This window comes from Hemiscyllium ocellatum, chromosome 42, assembly GCF_020745735.1.
Source record: "Hemiscyllium ocellatum isolate sHemOce1 chromosome 42, sHemOce1.pat.X.cur, whole genome shotgun sequence".
Classification (NCBI taxonomy): Eukaryota; Metazoa; Chordata; class Chondrichthyes; order Orectolobiformes; family Hemiscylliidae; genus Hemiscyllium; species Hemiscyllium ocellatum.
Window position 1 is genome coordinate 29,498,417 of NC_083442.1, and position 23,168 is coordinate 29,521,584.

The following is a 23,168-nucleotide window of genomic DNA, read 5'->3' on the forward strand; positions in this document are numbered from 1 at the left end:
GTTAAAAAGACTTTTTAGTTTAGTGTGAAATTATATTTGGCATGAACTGGTTGGATGGAAGGGTCTATTTCCATGTTGTGTGGCTATATGGTTGATTAGTGTTCTTTAGGGAAGAAAATCTATCATCTTACCTAGTTTGGCCTCCATGTGACTCCAGATCCATAGCAATGGGGTTGACTCTTACCTTTCTTTAAAAGCCCTGAACATTATTTTGAAAATAGGCTTTGTAAGACGTCACATGTTTTCAGCTAAATGATGAGAAAGCTACCATAGGAGATAATTGCTAAGGTGTTTGCCAACTTGAGCTTTATGACCATCAGAGAGAGAGAGAGAGAGACAGATGGACAGAAATGGTTCATGTGATGGAGAGATGCCCATCGTAGCAGCAGGGCTGTTATTAGTAGTCTTCAAGTCATCAGGAGAGATCCTGCGATGCTTTGAAGTCATGAGAAGAATGCACCAGGAGGCTATGGGATATTACAGAGGAATGTATCTTAATGGCTATGGAAGACATGAACTGAGAGAACCCATGTTAATTAATAAGTGAGCTGAGTTAGCAGCTTGTTTTTTAGGGTCATGTGAGAAACATTAACTGAAGAAAATAGTATCGAGTGAATGTGCAGATGTTCACTGAAAGGAAACTGATTACAGCCCATGCTAACTGAGCAAGAAGCTTTCAAGTGGAAATAGGGGTGATTCTTCACTGAGATTTAAGTGTCTGTAAGAATATTATCAAGGTAAAAGGAATGAACCTTTCTTTCTGATTGTAAAAAGATTGTTCTAATAGTTCTTGTAGAATGTAATACAGTCTATGTTTCTCTTTTAGGTGTAATAAACTTTTATGTTCTTTTGCTAAAAGTACGTTAGCAGCCTCTTGTAAATATATTCAGTGACTAATAACTATAATTAAAAGAAAGAAAACTTACGGTTTATCAAGTGAGGACTGAACTTGGGATTGTTTTGTTCCAATACTACCAACTGCTGGGATTGCAACTCCTTGAGTTAATTTATTCCTGAATGCTGACACTCCACCCAAGAGGATTTTCCATCTTTTAAAACAATCCTTGGGATCTGAGCAATGTCTACAATGCCAGTATTTATAGCCCCTCCCTAACTGCTTTTGAGAAGTTGGCAGGCAAAGATCATGGATTTGTCACTGCAGTGGGCTTCTGCAGTGTATCTTGTAGATGGGTACACACCACCACTAGGAGCAGCAGAAAGAGCAAATGTTTGTGGCTGTGGTGCCAATCAAACAACTGCTTTGTCCTGGATGGTGTTGAGTTTCTTGAGTGTTATTGGAGCTGCACCCATCCAGACAAGTGGGGAGTATTCCGTCACACCCCGGACTCATACCTTGTCAATGGTGAACACGCTTTGGGAAGTCAGGAGAGGAGTTGCTGACTTCAGAATTTCTAACCTCCGGCCTGCTGTCAGTGCCACAGTACTTAAAACATTGAGACTGTTCCTGGCATCAAGGATATCCAACATTGCCTGGCATCTGGAAATCCATCTGGGTAGGTTTGAGGGTTTGACAGTGAAACATCTAATGGTTCCTTCCAACTGCTGTGTGAGAAGCACACCTTACTGAGTATTTCTTCTCTAAGTGATTCAATGCAAGTTCCTCCTGAACAGTCAATAACTGCACAGCATGTTCTTTTTATGAGCTGGCTATTCAATAGTCTGTCTAAAATGACAACTGGAGACACTGCACAAATGGTGAAAAGCTACCACTTTCCTGCACAAACCTTTATTCATCAGGCTTTCAATTTAAATGTCAGGACATAGTTATATGGTCACTCTCATTCCTCCGAACATAACATCGCCAGCCTGCACTTTCCCATTCACTGCCTTTAACATGCTGGGCTAGAACAGCAACTGATCAACACTTCTTTGCTCTTTAAATAGCTGGTTGGGATACGTCACCCAGAGCATCGATTAATAGCATGCTACATCCTGAGGAATGCCCAAGTTCACTTGGGAAGGAGGCAAGAGAAAATATTTGTAAATGACGGTTCAGTTAGAGCTTTAATCCCAGAGCATGGATTTGGGTGGGTAACAAAAAGATAGAGTGAATTTGCATTCGAAGAGAGTCCCCAAAGGTCTTCACAGCCAGTGAGATGCTTTCTGGAGTGTTGTCCTGGTCAAAATATCATGTCCTGAATAACACTGGCCTCCAAGGCACACCATCCTGGTTTGAAACCACTCAATTTTCCTTCAGTGTGACTGGGTCAAAGTCCTGGAGCTCCCTCCCTAACAGCACTGGGAATCTTCCAATCAAATAGACTACCGTGGTTCAAGAAACTCGCTCATCATCACCTTCTCTGGGAAATTTGGAAGGAGCAATAAATGTTGGCAGAGCCAGCGATGCCCAAAGGGCATGAATGAATAGAAACAAAAGCCAACTTGGGCCATCTGAACAGTAAGATGGAATGGCGTGGGGCTAAAGATTGTGAACACACCCAATTGGCAAGTGGGTCAAAGGAAGGAAGAGTTTACAGAGCTTGGGAGGGGACAGCAAATGAACACACAGGCTGAGTTCCAGTAAAAAGGTGAATATTTTGAACCCAAAGTTCAGGGAGATGGATCACAGGAGTTTGGTGAGAAGGAGGTGCCAATCAATGGTTGGGTCTCGGGCAGCACTGTGGCTCAGTGGTTAGCACTGCTGCCTTACAGCGCCAGCGACCTGGGTTCGATTCCCAGGTTTGATTGACCGTATGAAATTTGCACATTCTCCCCATGTCTGCATGGGTTTCCTCCCACAATTCACAGGTCAGGTAAATTGGCAATGCTAAATTGCCCATAGTGTTAGGTGCATTACTCAGGGATAAATGTAGGGGAATGGGTCTGGGTGGGTTAGTCTTCGGAGGGTCAGTGTGGATTAGTTGGGCCAAGTGGCCTGTTTCCATACTGTAGGGAATCTGATCCTAGTGTAGGACTGGATATAGAGGAGAAAGTGAGGTCTGCAGATGCTGGAGTAGCAGAGCTGAAAATGTGTTGCTGGAAAAGCGCAGCAGGTCAGGCAGCATCCAAGGAACAGGAAATTCGACGTTTCGGGCATAAACCCTTCATCAGGAATGAGGAAAGTGTGTCCAGCAGGCTATGATAAAAGGTAGGGAGGAGGGACTTGGGGAAGGGGCGATGGAGATATGATAAGTGGAAGGAGGTCAAGGTGAGGGTGATAGGTCGGAGTGGAGTGGGGTCGGAGAGGTCAGGAAGAAGATTGCAGGTTAGGAAGGCGGTGCTGAGTTCGAGGGATTCGACTGACGTCGAACGTCCTGTTCCTTGGATGCTGCCTGACCTGCGGCGCTTTTCCAGCAACACATTTTCAGCTCTAGGACTGGATATAGCCCTGCATGGGGTGAAGAACATCCAAGAGGGAGTCAGAGAGAGTGGTAAAGTGAAGGCAATGGGAGAGTATAGTATAACGGCAGACTGAGGTAGGGCATGGGGGTGAGCAATGTGTGATCTGTACTTGTTCTGATTTCTGACGTTTTTCAATCCCATTGAATTTGATGGCTTATTTCTGTCCCCACATTTTACGATCTAACAGTGTTAGCGACGATGGATTAGGTTAGGGACCAGCCAGCCTTTGAATGAGACACTCGAAATTCAGCTCAGAAGGAGACACAGCACCGAGGACGTAGTGGACAAACAGCCGAGGGAGGGAGCAGGTTAAGGGGGAGGGGGTGAAGCAAGGAATTTCTGGTTCTCAGCAAGGAGCTGCAGAGAGGCAGCTTGGAGAATCAAAAACAACGGAGACGAAATTGTGGCCGACAATCAGATTCGAAAGTGGAGAGGGAGTGGGAGCAGTGATGTTGGAAAATCAAATACTTTAATGGAAATATTGAAGTGTCGACATATTGAAACTCCAGTCAGCATCGTTGCTTGAATGGGATTGAACAGAAAGTCTTTGAGCTGATTACAAAGGCACAAAGAGTGCCCTGATTGATCAGGGCAGTGGGCTGAGCCACCAATATGAGGCAAGCAGAAAAATCGATATGCATCAACGATGCATCAGGACAAAACAGCCAAGGATGCTTGAGTCTAATGTTGAATCGAACAGAGTAAGCAGATTGTCAGGTCAAAGGCTCTCCAAATAGCATCCAACCCAGAGTCACCCCACTACCCTATCCCTGTAACCCCCTCATATCCCATGGATCATCCACCTAACCTGCACACCCCTGGACACTACGGGCAATTTCCTATGGCCAATCCACCCTTACCTGCACATCTTTGGACTGTGGGAGAAACTGAAGCACCTGGAGGAAACTCACACAGACATGGGGAGAATGTGCAAACTCCACACAGACAGACACCCAAGGGTGGAACCGAACCCGCATCTCTGCTGCTGTGGGGTAGCAGTGCTAACTACTGAGTCACTGTGCCACTCCATGATGGAAAATATAACGATATTGCATTGATATATACCTAAATAACATTGGTCGCCCCTTTCCCCAAACCCTTCCACCAATCTCTATCCTGTTTTACCATCTTTTGAGCATTTTAGCGAAAGCCATACTTTGCAAAGTAATATTTTCAGTGAAAACAAACACAGCAAAATGTTGGAGATACTCAGTAGGTCTGGCAGCATTTGTGCAGAGAGATACAGGAGTTAGTGTTTCAAGTTGAATATGGCTTTTCCTCTTCAGTGGCCTGAAGAATAGCCACTAGACTCGAATCACTAACCTTTGTTTCTCTCGCCACAGATTCTGTCAGACTTGGTGAGTTTCTCCAGCAATCTCTGTGTTTGTTTCAGATTTCCAGTGCCCACAGTATCGTTTTCATATTTCAAAAATATACGTGATTCATAAAAAATATCTTTGTAATAATACATTGTCACAAACGCAGTTCGGTCTGTACCGTAGCATATAAAGTGAACAAACAAGCATTTGAATTTGGCTCTATCCAAACAAACCAGGGACATCTCTCACATAGTATTTTGCTTTTATTCAAGTGTTTTTAGCTTGATTGGCCCTAGTAGCTCTGGTCAGCATGGACGGGTTGGACCGAAGGGTCTGTTTCCATGCTGTACATCTCTATGACTCTATGACTAGCACATTGCTCTGTGACAGAGGCTAGGAAGTGGAGACTGTCCTTTGCAGTTAATGATTCTGAGCCAGTGTTATTGGATAAGCAATGACATCTTTTCTCATTTTAATCACATTATCATCCTCATTCCCAATTTTCCTACTTTTCCCTAGAGTCTTGCCGGGATCTAGATCATCCCTTTGACACTTTCCCCATTCAAAATACTTAATGTACTCCACTTGGAGGCGCCCATTGAATCTTTTCCTTTGCTCCCATGCTCTCTGCAAACTGTCTTCAAAACAAAATGGGACAGAGCAGTTTTGGAAACAACTTGGCCCTACATGAGCACTTTGCCAGGGAATTCTGTCTCCAGTGCTTAGGATCACAGGATGTTTAACATGAAGCAATTGTGTGCGAACAGAGTCATTCTGGAAATCTCACCCATTCTGAGGAAGTAAAGCAGGAGGGGGTCCTGGTTAGAACAAAGAACAAAGAAAATTACAGCATAGGAAAAGGTCCTTCAGTCCTCCAAGTCTGTGCCAATCCAGATCCTCTATCTAAACCTGTTGCCTATTTTCTAATTACCTGTATCCCTTTGCTCCCTGCCCATTCATGTATCTGTCTGGATACACCTTAAATGATGCTATCCTGCCTGCCTCTACCACCTCCACTGGCAATGCATTCCAGGCAGCCAACACCCTCTGCATAAAGAACTTTCCACGCATATCTCCCTGAAACTTTTCCCCTCTCACCGTGAACTCATGACGCCCGCTAGGAATTTAGTCCCCCACTCTAGGAAAAAGCTTCTTGCTATCCACTTTGTCTATACCTCTCACAATTTTGTAGACCTCAGTTAGGTCCTCTCTCAACCTCCAGCATTCTAATGAAAACAATCCTAATCTATTCAATCTCTCCTCATAGCTAGCATTCTCCATACCAGGCAACATCTTAGTGAACCTCCTCTGCACCCTCTCCAAAGCATCTACATCGTTTTGGTAATACGGCGAACAGAACTGTACGCAGTATTCCAAATGTGGCTGAACCAAAGTCCTATACAACACTCTCCTCATTCCTGTTCCTGTTGAATTTCGTCGAATTTCCTGTTCCTTGGATGCTGCCTAACCTGCTGTGCTTTAACCAGCAACACATTTTCAGCTCCTATACAACTGTAACATGACCTGGCAACTCTTTGTACTCAATACCCCATCCGATGAAGGAAAACATGCCGTATGCTTTCTTGACCACTCTATCGACCTGCATTGCCAACTTCAGGGTACAATGGACCTGAACACCCAGATCTCTCTGCACATCGATTGTCCCCAGGGCTTTCCCATTTACCATATAGTTCGCTCTTGAATTGGATCTTCCAAAATACATCACCTCGCATTTACCCAGATTGAACTCCTTCTGCCATTTCTCTGCCCAACTCCCAATCTATCTATATTCTGCAGCATTCTCTGACAGTCCTTTTCACTATCTACTATTAAACCAATCTTAGTATCATCTGCAAACTTGTTAATCAGACTACCTATACCTTTCTTATGGGCGGCACAGTGGTTAGCACTGCTGCCTCACAGCGCCAGAGACCCGTGTTCAATTCCCGCCTCAGTCTGTGTGGAGTTTGCACATTCTCCCCGTGTCTGCGTGGGTTTCCTCCAGGTGCTCCGGTTTCCACCCACAGTCCAAAAATGTGCAGGTTCGGTGAATTGGCCATGCTAAATTACCCGTAGTGTTAGGTGAAGGGGTAAATGAATGGGTCTAGGTGGGTTGCTCTTTGGAGGGTCGGTGTGGACTTGTTGGGCCAAAGGGCCTGTTTCCACACTGTAAGTAATCTAATCATTTATGTATATCACAAACAAAAGTGGTCCCAGCACGGATCCCTGTGGAACACTACTGGTCACAGTTCTCTATTTTGAGAAACTCCTTTCCAACATCACTCTGTCTCCTGCTGCCCAGTCAGTTCTCTATCCATCTAGCTAATACACGCTGGACCCCATGCAATTTCACATTCTCCATCAGCCTACCATGGGGAACCTTATCAAATCCTTTACTGAAATCCATATACATGACATCAACAGCCCTTCCCTCATCAATCAACTTTGTCACTTTTTCAAAGAATTCTATTAAGTTGGTAAGACATGACCTTCCCTGCACAAAACCATGTTGCCTATCACTGGTAAACCCATTTTCTACCAAATGTAAATAGATCCTATCCCTCAATATCTTCTCCAGCAGCTTCCCTACCACTGACGTCAGGCTCACTGGTCTATAATTACCTGGATTATCCCTGCTACCCTTCTTAAACAAGGGGACAACATTGTCAATTCTCCAGTCATCCGAGACCTCACTTGTGTTCAAAAATGCTGCAAAGATATCTGTTAAGGTCCCAGCTATTTCCTCTCTCACTTACCTCAGTAACCTGGGACATCTGGATCTGGGGACTTGTCCACCCTAATGCCTTTTAGAATACCCAACACTTGCTCCCTCCTTATGCCGACTTGACTGAGAGTAATCAAACACTCGGTCAAAAGCTCTGGTTAGGCCCCATTTAGAGTACTGTGTCCAGTTTTGGTCCCCACACCTCAGGAAGGACATACTGGCACTGGAACGTGTCCAGCGGAGATTCACACGGATGATCCCTGGAATGGTAGGTCTAACATATGTGGAACGGCTGAGGATCCTGGGATTGTATTCATTGGAGTTTAGAAGATTAAGGGGAGTCTTAATAGAGACGTACAAGATAATACATGGCTTGGAAACAGTGGATGCCATGAAGTTGTTTCCATTAGGCGAGGAGACTAGGACCCGTGGACACCGCCTTAGAATTAGAGGGGGTCAATTCAGAACAGAAATGCGGAGACATTTCTTCAACCAGAGGGTGGTGGGCCCGTGGAATTCATTGCCACGGAGTGCAGTGGAGGCCGGGACGCTAAATGTCTTCAAGGCAGAAATTGATAGATTCTTGTTGTCTCAAGGAATTAAGGGCTACGGAGAGAACGCTGGTAAGTGGAGTTGAAATGCCCATCAGCCATGATTGAATGGCGGAGTGGACTCGATGGGCCGAATGGCCTTACTTCCACTCCTATGTCTTATGTCTTATGGTCTTAACCCTAACCTCTACGTCTGTCACGCCCCTCTCCTTGCTGAATACTGATGCAAAGTACTCATTGAGAATCTCACCCATTTTCTCTGACTTCACACATAACTTTTCTCCTTTGTCCATGAGTGGGCCAACCCTTTCTCTAGTTATCCTCTTGCTCCCTGTGTATGAGTAATAAAATACTTTGGAATTTTCCTTAACCCTATTTGCTGAAGATATTTCATGACCCTTTTCCGTCCTCTTAATTTCTCATTTCAGATTGGTCCTACTTTCCTGATATTCTTCCAAAGCTTCTTCTGTTTTCAGTCATTGATGTGGTTTCTGTTGGTTATACAGAACCCAAATCCAATCTGACAGTCCTATGGAGTACTGAGGGAGAGCCACACACTGTCAGAGGTGCTATCAATAAATTGAGGCCTCTTGGGTGGACATAAAAAGTCCCATGCCACTATTGCAAAGAAGAGTAAAGGAATTATTCTGGCCAATCTTTATCCCTCCATTCACACCATAAAGTATAGATTATCATGTCATTATCAGGTCTAAAACCTCTAGAAAAATGTTCTGGGGATATGGATTCAAATTTCTCCTCTTTTTACTCGGACATGGGATGAGGGCATCGTTGGCTCGGCCAACATTTTATTGCCCATCCATCCTTGCCCAAAGAGCAGTTAAGAGTTGATTGTAGAAAAAGGTCTGGAGTCACAAGTAGGCCAAGCTTAGAGCCGTGCTGGAAAAGCACAGCAGGTCAGGCAACATCCGAGGAGCAGGAAAATCGACATTTTGGGCAAAAGCCCTACCTCAGGAATGAATGGTGTTCATTCCTGATGAAGGGCCTTTGCCAGAAACATTGGTTCTCCTGCTCCTCAGATGCTGCCCGACCTGCTGTGCTTTTCCAGCACGGCTCTAATGTTGACTCTAATCTCCAGCATCTGCAGTAACCACTTCTGCCTAGCTTACATGTAGGCCAGACCAGGTCAGGATGGCAGCTTCTTTCTCTAAAGGGGCAGTAATAAACCAGATGGGTTTTCCCAACAATAGATCCATGGTCATCATTAGACTCCTAATTCCAGATTTTTATTCAATTCAAATTCTACTGTGGTGGAATTCAAACCCAGGTCCCTGAAATCTCTCCAGATTAACTATCCAGTGATAATACAACGAGGCCTTCATATAAACTACATAGATGGTGAAATTTGAACTCAATAACATCTTGAACTAAAAAGAGCTAGTCTCGTGGTGATTGCCATTATAATCCTATTTGCTTCATTAATCTCCTTCGCGGAAGGAAATCTACCATCCTTACCTGGTCTGGCTTACATGTGACTCCAGATTCACAGCAACGTGGTTGACCCTTAACTGAAATGGCTCAGCAAATGACTAAGCTTATACCTCACTACTACAAAGTCTATTTTGTTTGTGGGAGATTGTTGTGCAGCAATTGGCTGTCAAATTTCATACATTATAATAATGGTTACACTTCAAAACGTTCCACTTCCTCAGTCACAAAGCACAGTGGGACGTCCTCAGGACCTGAACGGTTCTACAGAAATCAAGACATTTCTTTAATTTGTGTTTTGTAATATTAGCTCTCCAAATAGGTATTAATTGGACAAATTAGCCATTCATTTCTTAAGCAGGTCTAATCAGAAAATTCCCAGTTAATGGCTTACTGGGATTTGTTGTGTGATTTCAGCAGGTTAAGACCATCCACATGATGCTGTTTACACTTTGTGAGTTTTCCCAATTGCATTAAACTTTAATTTCTCTCAGCATCCTCAGACATGTTGGTTCAGCGCTGGGAACCCATGTTCGATTCCACCCTCAGGCAACTGTCCGTGTGTAGTTTACTAATTCTCCCCATGTCTGCGTGGGTTTCCTCCCACACTCCAAAGATGTGCATGTTAGGTGGATTGACCATGCTAACTTGCCCATAATGTGCAGGCTGGTTGGGTTCACCATGGAAAATACAGGGTTACATAGGAGTCTGGGTGCTCTTTGGAGAGTTATAGAGCCATAGAGTCATAGAGATGTACAGCATGGAAACAGACCCTTCGGTCCAACCCGTCCATGCCGACCAGATATCCCAACACAATCTAGTCCCACCTGCCAGCACCCGGTTCATATCCCTCCAAACCCTTCCTATTCATATACCCATCCAAATGCCTCTTAAATGTTGCAATTGTACCAGCCTCCACCACTTCCTCTGGCAGCTCATTCCATACACGTACCACCTTCTGTGTGAAAAAGTTGCCCCTTAGGTCTCTTCTATATCTTTCCCCTCTCACCTCAAACCTATGCCCTCTAGTTCTCGACACCCTGACCCCATGGAAAAGATTTGCCTATTTACCCTATCCATGCCCCTCATAGTTTTGAAACCCCGATAAGGTTATCCCTCAGCTTCCAACGCTCCACAGAAAACAGCCCCAGCCTGGTCAGCCTCTCCCTGTAGCTCAGATCCTCCAACCCTGGCAACATCCTTGTAAATCTTTTCTGAACCCTTTCAAGTTTACAACATCTTTCCGATAAGAAGGAGACCAGAATTGCACACAACATTCCAACAGTGGCCTAACCAATGTCCTGTACAGCCGCAACATTACCTCCCAATTCCTGTACTTAATAGTCTGGCCAATAAAGGAAAGCATACCAAACGCCTTCTTCACTACCCTATCTACCTGCGACTCCACTTTCAGGGAGCTATGAACCTGCACTCCCAGGTCTCTTTGTTCAGCAACACACCCTAGGACCTTACTATTAAGTGTATAAGTCCTGCTAGGATTTGCTTTCCCAAAATGAAGCACCTCACATTTATCTGAATTAAACTCCATCTGACACTTCTCAGCCCATTGGCCCATCTGGTCAAGGTCCTGTTGTAATCTGAGGTAACCCACTTCGCTGTCCACTACACTTCCAATTTTGGTGTCATCGACAAACTTACTAACAGTATCTCTTATGCTCACATCCAAATCATTTATATAAATGACAATAAGTAGAGGACCCAGCATCGATCCTTGTGGCATTTCGCTGGTCACAAGCCTCCAGTCTGAAAAACAGCCTTCCACCACCACCCTGTGCCTTCTACCTTTGAGCCAGTTCTGTATCCAAATGGTTAGTTCTCCCTGTATTCCGTGAGATATAACCTTGCTAATCAATCTCCCATGGGGAACCTTGTCAAATGCCTTACTGAAGTCCATATAGATCACATCTATTGCTGTGCCCTCATCAATCCTCTTTGTTACTTCCTCAAAAAACTCAATCAAGTTTGTGAGACATGATCTCCCACGCACAAAGCCACGTTGACTATCCCTAATCAGTCCTTGCCTTTCCAAATACATGTACATCCTGTCCCTCAGGATTCCCTCCAACAACTTGCCCACCACGAACATCAGGCTCACTGGTCTATAGTTCCCTGGCTTGTCCTTACCACCCTTCTTAAACAGTGGCACCACGTTTGCCAACGTCCAGTCTTCTTCCAACACCTCACCTGTGACTATCGATGATACAAATATCTCAGCAAGAGGCCCAGCAATCACTTCTCTAGCTTCCCACAGAGCTCTAGGGTACACCTGATCAGGTCCTGGGGATTTATCTGCCTTTACCCGTTTCAAGACATCCAGCACTTCCTCCTCTGTAATATGGATTTTTGCAAGATGTCACCATCTATTTCCTTACACTCTATATCATCCATATCCTTTTCCACAGTAAATACTAATGCAAAATACTCATTTATTATCTCCCCCATTTTCTGCAGCTCCACACAAAAGCCGCCTTGCTGATCTTTGAGGGGCCCTAATCTCTCCCTAGTTACCCTTTTGTCCTTAATGTATTTGTAAAAACCCTTTGGATTCTCCTTAATTCTATTTGCCAAAGCTATCTCATATTCCCTTTTGACCTCCTGATTTCTCTCTTAAGTATACTCCTACCTCCTTTGTACTCTTCTAAGGATTCACTCAATCTACCCTGTCTATACCTGGCATATGCTTCCTCCTTTTCCTTAACCAAACCATCAATTTCTTTAGTCATCTAGCATTCCCTATTCCTACCAGCCTTTCCTTTCACCCTGACAGGAATATACTTTCTCTGGATTCTCGTTATCTCATTTCTGAAGGCTCCCATTTTCCAGCAGTCCCTTTACCTGTGAACCCCAACCTGGAGTTTGCACGTTCTCCCTATGTCTGCGTGGGTTTCCTCCGGGTGCTCCGGTTTCCTCCCACTGTCCAAAGATGTGCAGATCAGGTGAACTGGCCATGCTAAATTGCCCGTAGTGTTAGGTGAAGCAGTAAATATAGGGGTATGGGTGGATTGTGCTTTGGCGGGTCGGTGTGGACTTTTTGGGCCAAAGGGCCTGTTTCCACACTGTAAGTAATCTAATCTAAGTAATCTAATCTAATCTAAACATCTGCCTCCAATCAGCTTTTGAAAGTTCTTGCCTAATACCATCAAAATTGGCCTTTCTCCAGTTTAGAACTTCAACTTTTAGATCTGGTCTATCCTTTTCCATCACTATTTTAAATCTAATAGAATTTGATCGCTGGCCCCAAAGTGCTCCTCCACTGACACCTCAGTCACCTGCCCTGCCTTATTTCCCAAGAGTAGGTCAAGTTTTGCACCTTCTCAAGTAGGTACATCCACATACTAAATCAGAAAATTGTCTTGTACACACTTAACAAATTCCTCTCCATCTAAACCCTTCACACTAAGGCAGTCACAGTCTACATTTGGAAAGTTAAAATCCCCTACCATAACCACCCTATTATTCTTACAGATAGCTGAGATCTCCTTACAAGTTTGTTTCTCAATTTCCCTCTGATTATTGGAGGGTCTATAATACAATCCCAAGAAGGTTATCATCCCGTTCTTATTTCTCAGTTCCACCCAAATAACTTCCCTGGATGTATTTCCAGGAATATCCTCCCTCAGCACAGCTGTAATGCTATCCCTTATCAAAAATGCCACTCCCCCTCCTGTCTTGCCTCCCTTTCTATCCTTCCTGTAACATTTGTATCCTGGAACATTAAGCTGCCAGTCCTGCCCATTCCTGAGCCATGTTTCTGTAATTGCTATGATATCCCAGTCCCACATTCCTAACCATGCCCTGAGTTCATCTGCCTTCCCTGTTAGGCCCCTTGCATTGAAATAAATGCAGTTTAATTTATTAGTCCTACCTTATCCCTGCCTGGCCTGACTGTTTGACTCACTTTTGTTCTGAACTGTATCAGTCTCAGATTGATCTCTTTCCTCACTGTCTCCCTGGGTCCCACCCCCCTTATTAGTTTAAATCCTCCCAAGCAGCTCCAGCAAATCTGCCTGCCAGTATATTAGTCCCCTTCCAATTTAGGTGCAATCCGTCCTTCTTGTACAGGTCACTTCTACCCCAAAAGAGATTCCAATGATCCAAAAATGTGAATCCTTCTCCCATACACCAGCTCCTCAGCCATGCATTCATCTGCTCTATCCTCCTATTCCTGCCCTCACTAGCTCGTAGCACTGGGAGTAATCCAGATATTATTACCCTTGAGGACCTCCTTTTTGAATTTCTGTCTAACTCTCTGTAATCTCCCTTCACAATCTCAACCTTTTCCCTTCCTATGTCGTTGGTTCCAATGTGGACAATGACCTCCTGCTGACCCCTCTACCCCATGAGAACATTCTGCACCCTCTCTGAGACATCCTTGATCCTGGCACCAGGGAAGTACCATTCTGTTTTTTCGCTGCTGGCCACAGAAATGTCTGTCTGTACCTTGGACTAGAGAATCCCAGAACACAATTGATCTCTTGGAACTCGATTGATAGGGTCTCGATGGGCCAAATGGCCTATTTCCACACTGTGGGATTCTAAGTTAATTTGCAAGTTAAGCAGATGTGAGAGAAATCTTTTTTCACACAGCCAGAGGTTAGGATCTGTAACTCACTGCCTAGAATTGTGGTGAAGGCATTTAAGAGGGCATTGATGATGATTTAAATAGAAGCCATGTGTATGAATTAGCCATGGGAAATGCAGGGTCCCAGGGATGGAGGGAGGAGATATTGAGTGGAATGTCGGTGGGTCGGTGAAGACTCAATAGGCTGAATGGCCTGCTTCCTCACTGTAGGGATTCTATAATGATTCTATGATTTCCCAGAGTCGATTATAAAATATCTCAGGGCTCTCCCTCAGGGCTTAGGAGAATGGAATGGGAGGGTTGGGAACTGGAGTGCGGGTCTGGGAGGGAATTGGGAGTGTTTTCCTGTGGCTCAACCTCACACATGTAGCACGGGATCATCACAGACTTACAGTGACAGCAAAAATGCAGGTTTCCTGAGGCATGACAAAGATGGGTTTACAATTTTAAAAAAATGCCTTGACAGGGATTCGTGTTCCTCAGACGTGAAAGAACGGGGGAACACTTCACCTTTTGGATGGGGGTGGGGTGGTTTAGGAATCTCACCTTCATCCTTGGCACTTCCTTCGTCGATCTCCACTGTCACCTTTGCCTCCCAGGATGGTGAATGGGTGGGTTGGATGGTGGCATGGGTAACACCCTGAGCTCTCTGGTGATGTTCACCATCTGATCCACTTTTACTACAGAAGAGAAATAAAGCCGCATTAGAGCTCAAATCATCAGCGTGAATCATAGAATCCTGACTGTACGGAAACAGGCCATTCGGGCCATCGAGTCCACACCAACTCTCCAAAGAGCAGCATCTCATACAGTCATTGAGTCATGGTGACCTACAGCACGAAGACAGGCCCTTTAGCCCAAACTGGTCCATGCCGACCAAAATGTTCATCCACGTGAATCCCATTTCCCTGCACTTGGCCCATACCCTTCTAATCCTTTCCTATCCATGTATTTGTCCAAATGCCTTTAAAATGTTGCTAACGTACCCATCTCAACCGCTGGCAGGTCATTCCATATGGGTGCCACCCTCTGTGTAAAAATGTTGCCCCTCAGGTTCCCTTTTATTCTTTCCCCTCCAACCTTAAACTGATGCCCCCTAGTCCTCAATTCCCCAACCCTGGGAAAAAGACGGAGTACATTTACCTTATCCATACCTCTCATGATCTTTTACCCTTTGATAAGGTCCCTTCTCAGTCTCCTACGCTGTAAAGAAAAAATTCTAGCTTGTCCAACCTCTCCCCATAACTCAAGCTTCTGAGTCCTGGCAACATCCTCATAAATTTTGCTGGACCCACCCCATCCCCATATTCCTCATGACTAGTCCACCTAACCTGCACACCTTTGGACCGTGGGAGTAAACCAGAGCACCCAGAGAAAATCCACACAGCCACAGGGAGAATGTGCATCCTCCACAGAGACAGCCACCTGAGCATGGAATGGAACCCAGGTCCTTGGCACTGTGAGGCAGCAGTGCTAACCACTGAGCCACCGTGCTGCCTGGAAGTCTTGGGGCAAAGAGGAAGGGGCAGGGATTGTGGTGTGGTGATAATGTCAAAGGGCTGGCTGTATAGAACGGCAGGAAAATGCTCTGGGAATGCGTTTGAATCCCACCAGTTTAATTCAGTTAATAAATAAGAAATTGAAAGTTAATCGCAATGATGTAATCCTGACAATTGTCATCAATTATGGTCAAGTCCATCTGATTTACTGATTTGTCCTTGGGAAGGAAATCTACCCTCCTTACCTGGTCTGGCCTCCATGTGACCGCAGGTACATAGCAATGTGGTTAATTCTGCACTGCCTTCTGAAATAGCTTAGGAAGCCATTCAGTTCGAGGGCAATTAGGGATGGGCAGCAAACACTGATCATGCCAGCAGCACCTACATCCCACAGAAGAATGAGAGAATTGGTGTGTTAGATAATGTGAGGATTCAGACTGGGACTATCCAGAGTTGTTCTCCTGACAGCAGTGATGGTTAAGGAAAAGATCATATGGAGACATTCGAGAATTGTAAACGTTTCCAGTGCCAGGAGCATCAGTATCAAGAGGATATGGATTTTGGAAAACTGACAGAAGGAGGAATAGAGAGAAGAGGAGATTTCTCTTTTCTGCACAGCAAGTAACTTGAAAGAGCCACAGAATAAGATTTAATGGTGACATTTAAAAGGGAATTGGATAAGTATTTGAAGGGGAGTTTTTTGCAGGGCTTCAGAGAAATGGCATGATGTAGTGACGACATCCCTCAGTGCTAATGCTGCACATACACCAGGGGATCACCATGACAACTGGGAATGTGGAAACTGGAATGACATAGAATATAGAAATGGGGCATTTGGCCCACTGAATCATGCTGGTGTTTCTGCTGCACCCGCTGTACTTGATCTTCCTCTGTCAATATATCCTTCTATTCCTTTTCTCCTACATATATTTATCTGACATCCCCTTAAAGGCGTCTTTGCTAATCACCTCTACCTCTCCTTCTGACAAAATCTTCCATCTCTAAGTTGAAAAGAGTGGGGCTGGAAAAGCACAGCAGATCAGGCAACGTCTGAGGAGCAGGACAGTCAATGTTTCTGGCCCAAACCCTTCATCATGAGCTGTCCACAATGAAGTGATCCAGTAGATGCACAGATCTGAGTCATAATATCAACCTGCAGCCTTCGAACTTTCTGGAAATCTGAAGCCTGTACTGAGGGCCTCACTGTTTGTGCAAATTGATACCAGGAAATGGATGGTGGCGGCTGTTATCTGTCCTTAAGAATTCTCGATTTGTGATTCAGACATCCAACAGAACTCCGACAGACGGTTAGACCACAGAATTTCTAATTTTTCGATTTGAAGGTGTGAGGTCAGGCCATTGGTGAGTCTCCAGGATGGTACTAAACCCCTCACAAACCTCTCATTTTCAGCGGCAGTGAGGCTCCAATTATCCCAGCCCTCAGGCCTATAAGTTGTCATGCCAACAGATGAGGCCAAGGGTCATGGCTTGGATTGGAGTGGGTCGGTACCATCTAATGTTGACCTTAAGGATACACACAGTGCTCTCCAACAAATTACGACATTTGAAAGACATTTGGACAAGTACACAAATAAAAAAAGTTTAGAGGGAAATGGGCCAAATCAAGCAAATGGGCCCAGTTCAGTTTGGGAAATCTGGTCAGCCTGGATGAGTTGGCCATGTCTCCCTTCATGCTGTTTGACTCTGTAGATTGTGGGAATAAACATCGAGCATCTCAGAAGCAGCCAGGAAAGGGAAGTCACTGTGGGGTGTATGCATGTTCTGCTGCAATCCTGAATGATGTTTACAATTGTTTGACTTTTCATATTAGATTAGATTACTTACAGTGTGGAAACAGGCCCTTCGGCCCAACAAGTCCACACCGACCCGCCGAAGCGCAACCCACCCATACCCCTTACCTAACACTACGGGCAATTTAGCATGGCCAATTCACCTGACCCGCACATCTTTGGACTGTGGGAGGAAACCGGAGCACCCGGAGGAAACCCACGCAGGCACGGGGAGAACGTGCAAACTCCACACAGTCAGTCGCCTGAGTTGGGAATTGAACCCAGGTCCTTGGCGCTGTGAGGCAGCAGTGCTAACCACTGTGCCACCGTGCCGCCCTTTTTTTTAAATTTTTTTTTACCGTGACGCTTTTCAATAGCTTTGCAACAAAGCCCTGATTTAATAACACAAACATAATTTTCTCTGTCAGAGCCAATTAGATGAACAAAGGTCTGACTGACCCCCTGGGGGCTTGAAGCCCTGATCGTCAGCAATAAAGACAAACAGCAGAGTGATGTGGGCATTGAGCTCATCTCCACCCTGCTCCCCTCAGCTCCGTCTTCCTTGTGAGATTCTAATGGTTCATCTCATTGGTTAATGCAGAGCATCTTCCACACCAGATTATCAGGGGGTACCTTCATTTCTTTATTTCATAGAATCATAGAATCATAGAGATGTACAGCACGAAACAGACCCTTTGGTCCAACTCGTCCATGCCAACCAGATATCCCAACCCAATCTAGTCCCACCTGCGAGCACCTGGCCCATATCCCTCCAAACCCTTCCTATTCATATACCCAATTTATCTAACTTTTTCCCCTAAAGTTCTGTACTTCAGATGGCGCCATAAGTGGCAATGTGTAAACTCTTCACTGTACTCCTCTGAGTACAGGTGGCAATAAAGCTCATTCTAATTCCAGTTCTTCATCCTGTGCTCTTAAGGAGTCCTATGACCAAGGATCTACCCTTACTCCTTATGGAATGCCAGGGAAGGGGCTGATTCTGCGAATGGAGCTGAGTCAATTCCATACACGCAACCTCATTGTACGGGCCACTACCAGCACCTTCAACAACAGCCGGGGGGGGAGGCAGGGGTGGTAAGGGTAAGGGAATGTAAACTCTCAGCGGTGGCATGAATTCTAGAGCCTGTCCAATAGGCCTGAGCAATGGCAGCATGGTGGCTCAGTGGTCAGCACTGCTGCTTCACTGGAGACTCTCACCGATGATGTCACCTAGTCATGGTAACGAAACGTCTGAAAACAAACCTTCCAGCTCAGCAAGCTAGCTTACATGCTTCTCATCAACCTGAGCTATAAATCTTCTCAAAGATCAATATCACTCCTGATCTACAGCCATATGATTGGCTCTCAACAGCCCTCTAAGGGTGATGAGGGAGTGAAACTAATATTGGCATTTCCAGGGATGCCCACATCCTGCCAAAGAATAACAAGTGTCCTTCCTGTATCTGGCGTACACACCGCCGTTACTGAGCGAAATGCCTTGATGGATTCTAAGTACATTTCCCACTCCCTCCACTGTCCTTTGGCATTTCTGAGGAGCCAGGTGATATCTCTTGGGTCCTTCTCATTCACCAACAGGGGGCCCCAGATGTTCCATTTTCCCAGTAACCTGCCTGACCTCTCGCTTCACCACCCCTTTCAAACTTTGCAATGATCAAAAATTAACAAAGGTCTGCTTTGAATAAATAATCAACACATTTTTCTCTCTCACTCTCTCTCTCTCTCTCTTCCTACCCTTGTCTCAATGCAGTCCCTGTCAGTACCCTAGCTCTCCTCCTGTGTTAATGGACTACCATGTACACACACCGACTATTGTTACAAAACATCCCTGCAGTTCGCCAAGTGATAATGAACCACACAAGCAAACATCATAAATTGTTATGGTCTGGGAGGCCATTTGCTCTATTGTGGTTGCAATGGCTCCCTGGATCAGCATTATGATTTTGTAGCACGCTTTTGTCTTTGCACCACAACCCCATTGACAGTTTTTCTTTTATTTAAATCATCATCAGTGCCCATTTAATGGTTTGATGCCAACCTTGGGCGACTATCTATGTGGAATTTGAAAATTCTCTTTTTGTCTGCACTCCCTTTGAAAGCTCCAGTTTCATCCCACAGTCCAAAGATGAGCAGGTTAGGGTGGATTGGCCATGGGAAATTGCCCCATAGTGTCCAAAGGACGTGCAGGCATGGATGGATTTGCCATGGAGGTGGGTCTGGGTCGGATGCCTTTCAGAGGCATTGAGTGGAGCCAGAGAGCCCAATAGCCTGCTTCCACACTGTAAGGGATTCTATTCAAAGAGAACATGCAGCTCCAAGATATACTTAATTATGAGACCAACACCACAGGACAGGACCCAAATCGCCTCCAGGCTCTGAACAGATATCTTTGAGTCACCTTAATAAGGCGACATATTGTCAGAGAATGTAACATCAACGTATTCAGCTACAACTAATAAATATTGTTTTCTCTTAAGTAACAGTGAAAGCCTGCTGTACACATGCCATATCCTGTTCTCATCTCCACAACTGAAAAGCCTGATTCCACACATCTCGGGCTGCTCAAATATGCCCCAAATATCACCTCATTCAGGTGCAGCAGTTCCCTCAGCCTCTCTCAGTGACTTTTTATTCCAAAATGCCTCAAGTATTCAGGATCCTTCTAATGTCCAGACCTTGCATTTATGGTGTATCCTAAAGGAGGAAACGTTAACACAATGTTACCAGGCAAGGATTGGCAGCAGACCACACAGGGAGGTTGCAGTTAAAAACAAATGACTAAAAGTTTGGTCAATAAGGTCAATTTTAAGGAAAATCTTGAAGAAAGAGACAGTGGTAAAGAGACCAAGTGCTATAGAGAGAATGCTGCATTTTTTTGTTTACTGCAGACGTACCAATCAAAGGTGGACAATGGGTAAAACAATAACACAGGAATATGACTATGCTCATCTATTGGAACGGGCAGGCCATGAAGTCAATCTGACTTATTAGACTGTCAATGTGTTTAGAGCTGAAAATGTGTTGTTGGAAAAGCACAGCAGGTCAGGTAGCATCCAAAGAGCAGGAAAATCGACGTTTCGGGTATGAGCCCTTCTTCAGGAAGGACTTACGCCCGAAACGTGGATTCTCCTGCTCTTTGGATGCTGCCTGACCTGCTGCGCTTTTCCAGCAACACACTTTCAGCTCTGATCTCCAGCATCTGCAGTCCTCACTTTCTCCTCAATGTGTTCAGCCTACAATGACATGGGACTGCACAACTCATCCTGTCACGTGCTGGGGAATCATGGGTATGGGGTTAATTTCCATTTCCTTCAAGGGACATGCACATCACGTCAAAGGGAAACCCAGAGCTTGGGTTCCAGGGGTCAAAGATCGGGCAATGAAAACCCAAAAAGCAGAAAGCAGAGATAACAGATGCAGAGGGCAGGAGGACAGTACAGAGATAGGGAGGGGAGGAGGGGAGTACAGGGATAGTGAGGGGAGGAGGAGAGTACAGGGATAGGGAGGGGAGGAGGAGAGTAGAGGGATAGGGAGGGGAGGAGGGGAGTACAGGGATAGGGAGGGGAGGAGGGGAGTACAGGGATAGGGAGGGGAGGAGGAGAGTAGAGGGATAGGGAGGGGAGGAGGAGAGTAGAGGGATAGGGAGGGGAGGAGGAGGGTACAGGGATAGGGAGGGGAGGAGGAGGGTACAGGGATAGGGAGGGGTGGAGGAGAGTACAGGGATAGGGAGGGGTGGAGGAGAGTACAGGAATAGGGAGGGGAGGAAGAGTGCACAGGAATAAGGAGGGGTGGAGGAGGGGACAGGGATAGGGAGGGGAGAAGGAGAGTGCAGAGATAGGGAGGGAAGGAGGAGGGGACAGGGATAGGGAGGGGAGAAGGAGAGTGCAGAGATAGGGAGGGAAGGAGGAGGGGACAGGGATAGGGAGGGGAAGAGAAGAGTATAGAGATTGGGAGGGGAGGAGGAGAGTACAGGGATTGGGAGGGGAGGAGGAGAGTACAGGGATAGGGAGGGAAGGTCCAGTTGCTTTCCCCCCTTCGAGTATTTACACTGAGACTGATGGAATTTATTCAAATATCTCAGGGAATGAAGGGTAGAGGTGAGAATGTGGAGCTGAGGGAGAGGATGAGGTGTGATTGGATCGAATGTTGGGTCAGGCTCAGTGGGCTGAACAATCTCCCAGAGTTCATACTGAGTTTGCTCTGACAGACAGCTCCAGAATGCTGTCTGCCACACTGTGCCCGACATGCTAAGGAAGTGTCAGATGCTGAGGGGGAAACGTGCAGATAGCAGCCTTATCTCGACGAATGAGCTAAAGGGATGATGATCTTAATGTCCTTACGGCTTCTGTCTTGCCATTGAGTCATCGCTTTGCCAGAAGGATAGCTATTTCTGTCTCATCATGTTAAATTCAATGATCTCATTTCTGCTTTCAATCAAAAAACGGAAGTGAATCCTTCAGATTGTGAAGCCATTCCCATTCCTTTTCCTTCTTTTGCTTTACTTGTAACATTCTCTGTCACCATGTCCTCTTTCCCCTTCCTCCACTCCAGTCTGACCAGTTATTCTTTGCAGTCTGGTAGTTAAACACAAAGTTTTTCTGCCAATTGAGAAGGGACAGTCCTTTCTGGTAACCTCAGCCAGTGGAAACTGAACCCACAGCATTGTCATCATTTTTTATTGCAAACCAGCTGTCCCCTCAGCTGAGGTAGCCAATCCCCATTGTCACATTCCAATCACTTAATCCGCACTATCCATCCCCTTTCGCCCCCAGCACTCCACCCCCTGCACTGTTGCATAAATGCTGCCTCCTTCCACACTTCACCTCAACTCCGATGAAGAGTCATCTGGACTCGGACCATTAGCTTGCTCTCTCTCCACGGATGCTGTCTGACCAGCTGTGATCCCCAGCGTTGGTTGCTTTCAGAACAGATTCTAGCATCTGCAGTAATCTGCTCCTGTCAAACTACACAGATCGCATTTACCTGTACTTGGTCCATAGCTCACTATGTCCTGGCATTTTAAGTACTCGTCCAAATCATACCATGTGTTTTTCTTAACATTCTCCTGAGATGGTGAGCAGGACCTTGGTTGAAAGCTTATCCTGGTAGGCTGGACTTGTTTTCACTGAAGTCTAGCAAGGCGAGGAGTGATCGAATGGAAGTTCTTAAGATTCTGAATGGTGACTGAAAGGAAGTTTTTAAGATCCTGAATTATCTTAACAAGTTGGACATGAAAAGGGTGTTTCTTCTTGTGTGTATTACAGGACATTGTTTTCAAATTAGGGGCCACCCTTTTAGGACAGACATGAGAGAGCGTTTTACTCTGAAAAGTTATGTGACTCTGGAACACTCTGCCTCAGGAGGCAATGGGGGCAGAGAGTCGAGAGTGTGGTGCTGGAAAAGCACAGCAGGTCAGGCAGCATGTGAGGAGCAGGAGAATCAATGTTACAGGCAAAAAGACCTTCATCAGGCTTTTGCCTGAAACTTTGATTCTCCTGCTCCTTGGATACTGCCTGACCTGCTGCGCTTTTCCAGCGCCACACTCTTGACTCTAATCTCCAGCACCTGCAGTCCTCACTTTTGCCTAAGTGAGGACTGCAGAGAGTCAATGAATATTATTAAAGTCTATGGACAAATTCTTGTGAGGCAGAATAATCAAAGATTATCTCACAGATGGATGAGAAAATGGAACTCAAACAGAGCTTATTGATTGGTAGAGCAGGATTGAAGGGCCGAATGGTCTAGTCCTACTCCTAATTCATATGTTGGTCTGCATTTTTCGAGACATAGCACTGCTGACAATGTAACACTCCCTCAGCGTTTCACTGGATTTTCAAAATGGACACTGGTGCTC

The 23,168-nt window shown here is 45.4% G+C and overlaps 1 protein-coding gene across 1 annotated transcript in view; it reads right to left on the bottom strand.

Moving 5' to 3' along the window:
• Positions 1-23,168, bottom strand: part of ccdc33 (coiled-coil domain containing 33) — a 271,296-nt gene that overhangs the window by 174,191 nt on the left and 73,937 nt on the right. The window contains exon 5 of the mRNA XM_060853677.1: positions 14,554-14,687. Within this exon, the coding sequence (XP_060709660.1) occupies positions 14,554-14,687 (134 nt within the window). The remainder of the gene's footprint in view (positions 1-14,553; positions 14,688-23,168) is intronic.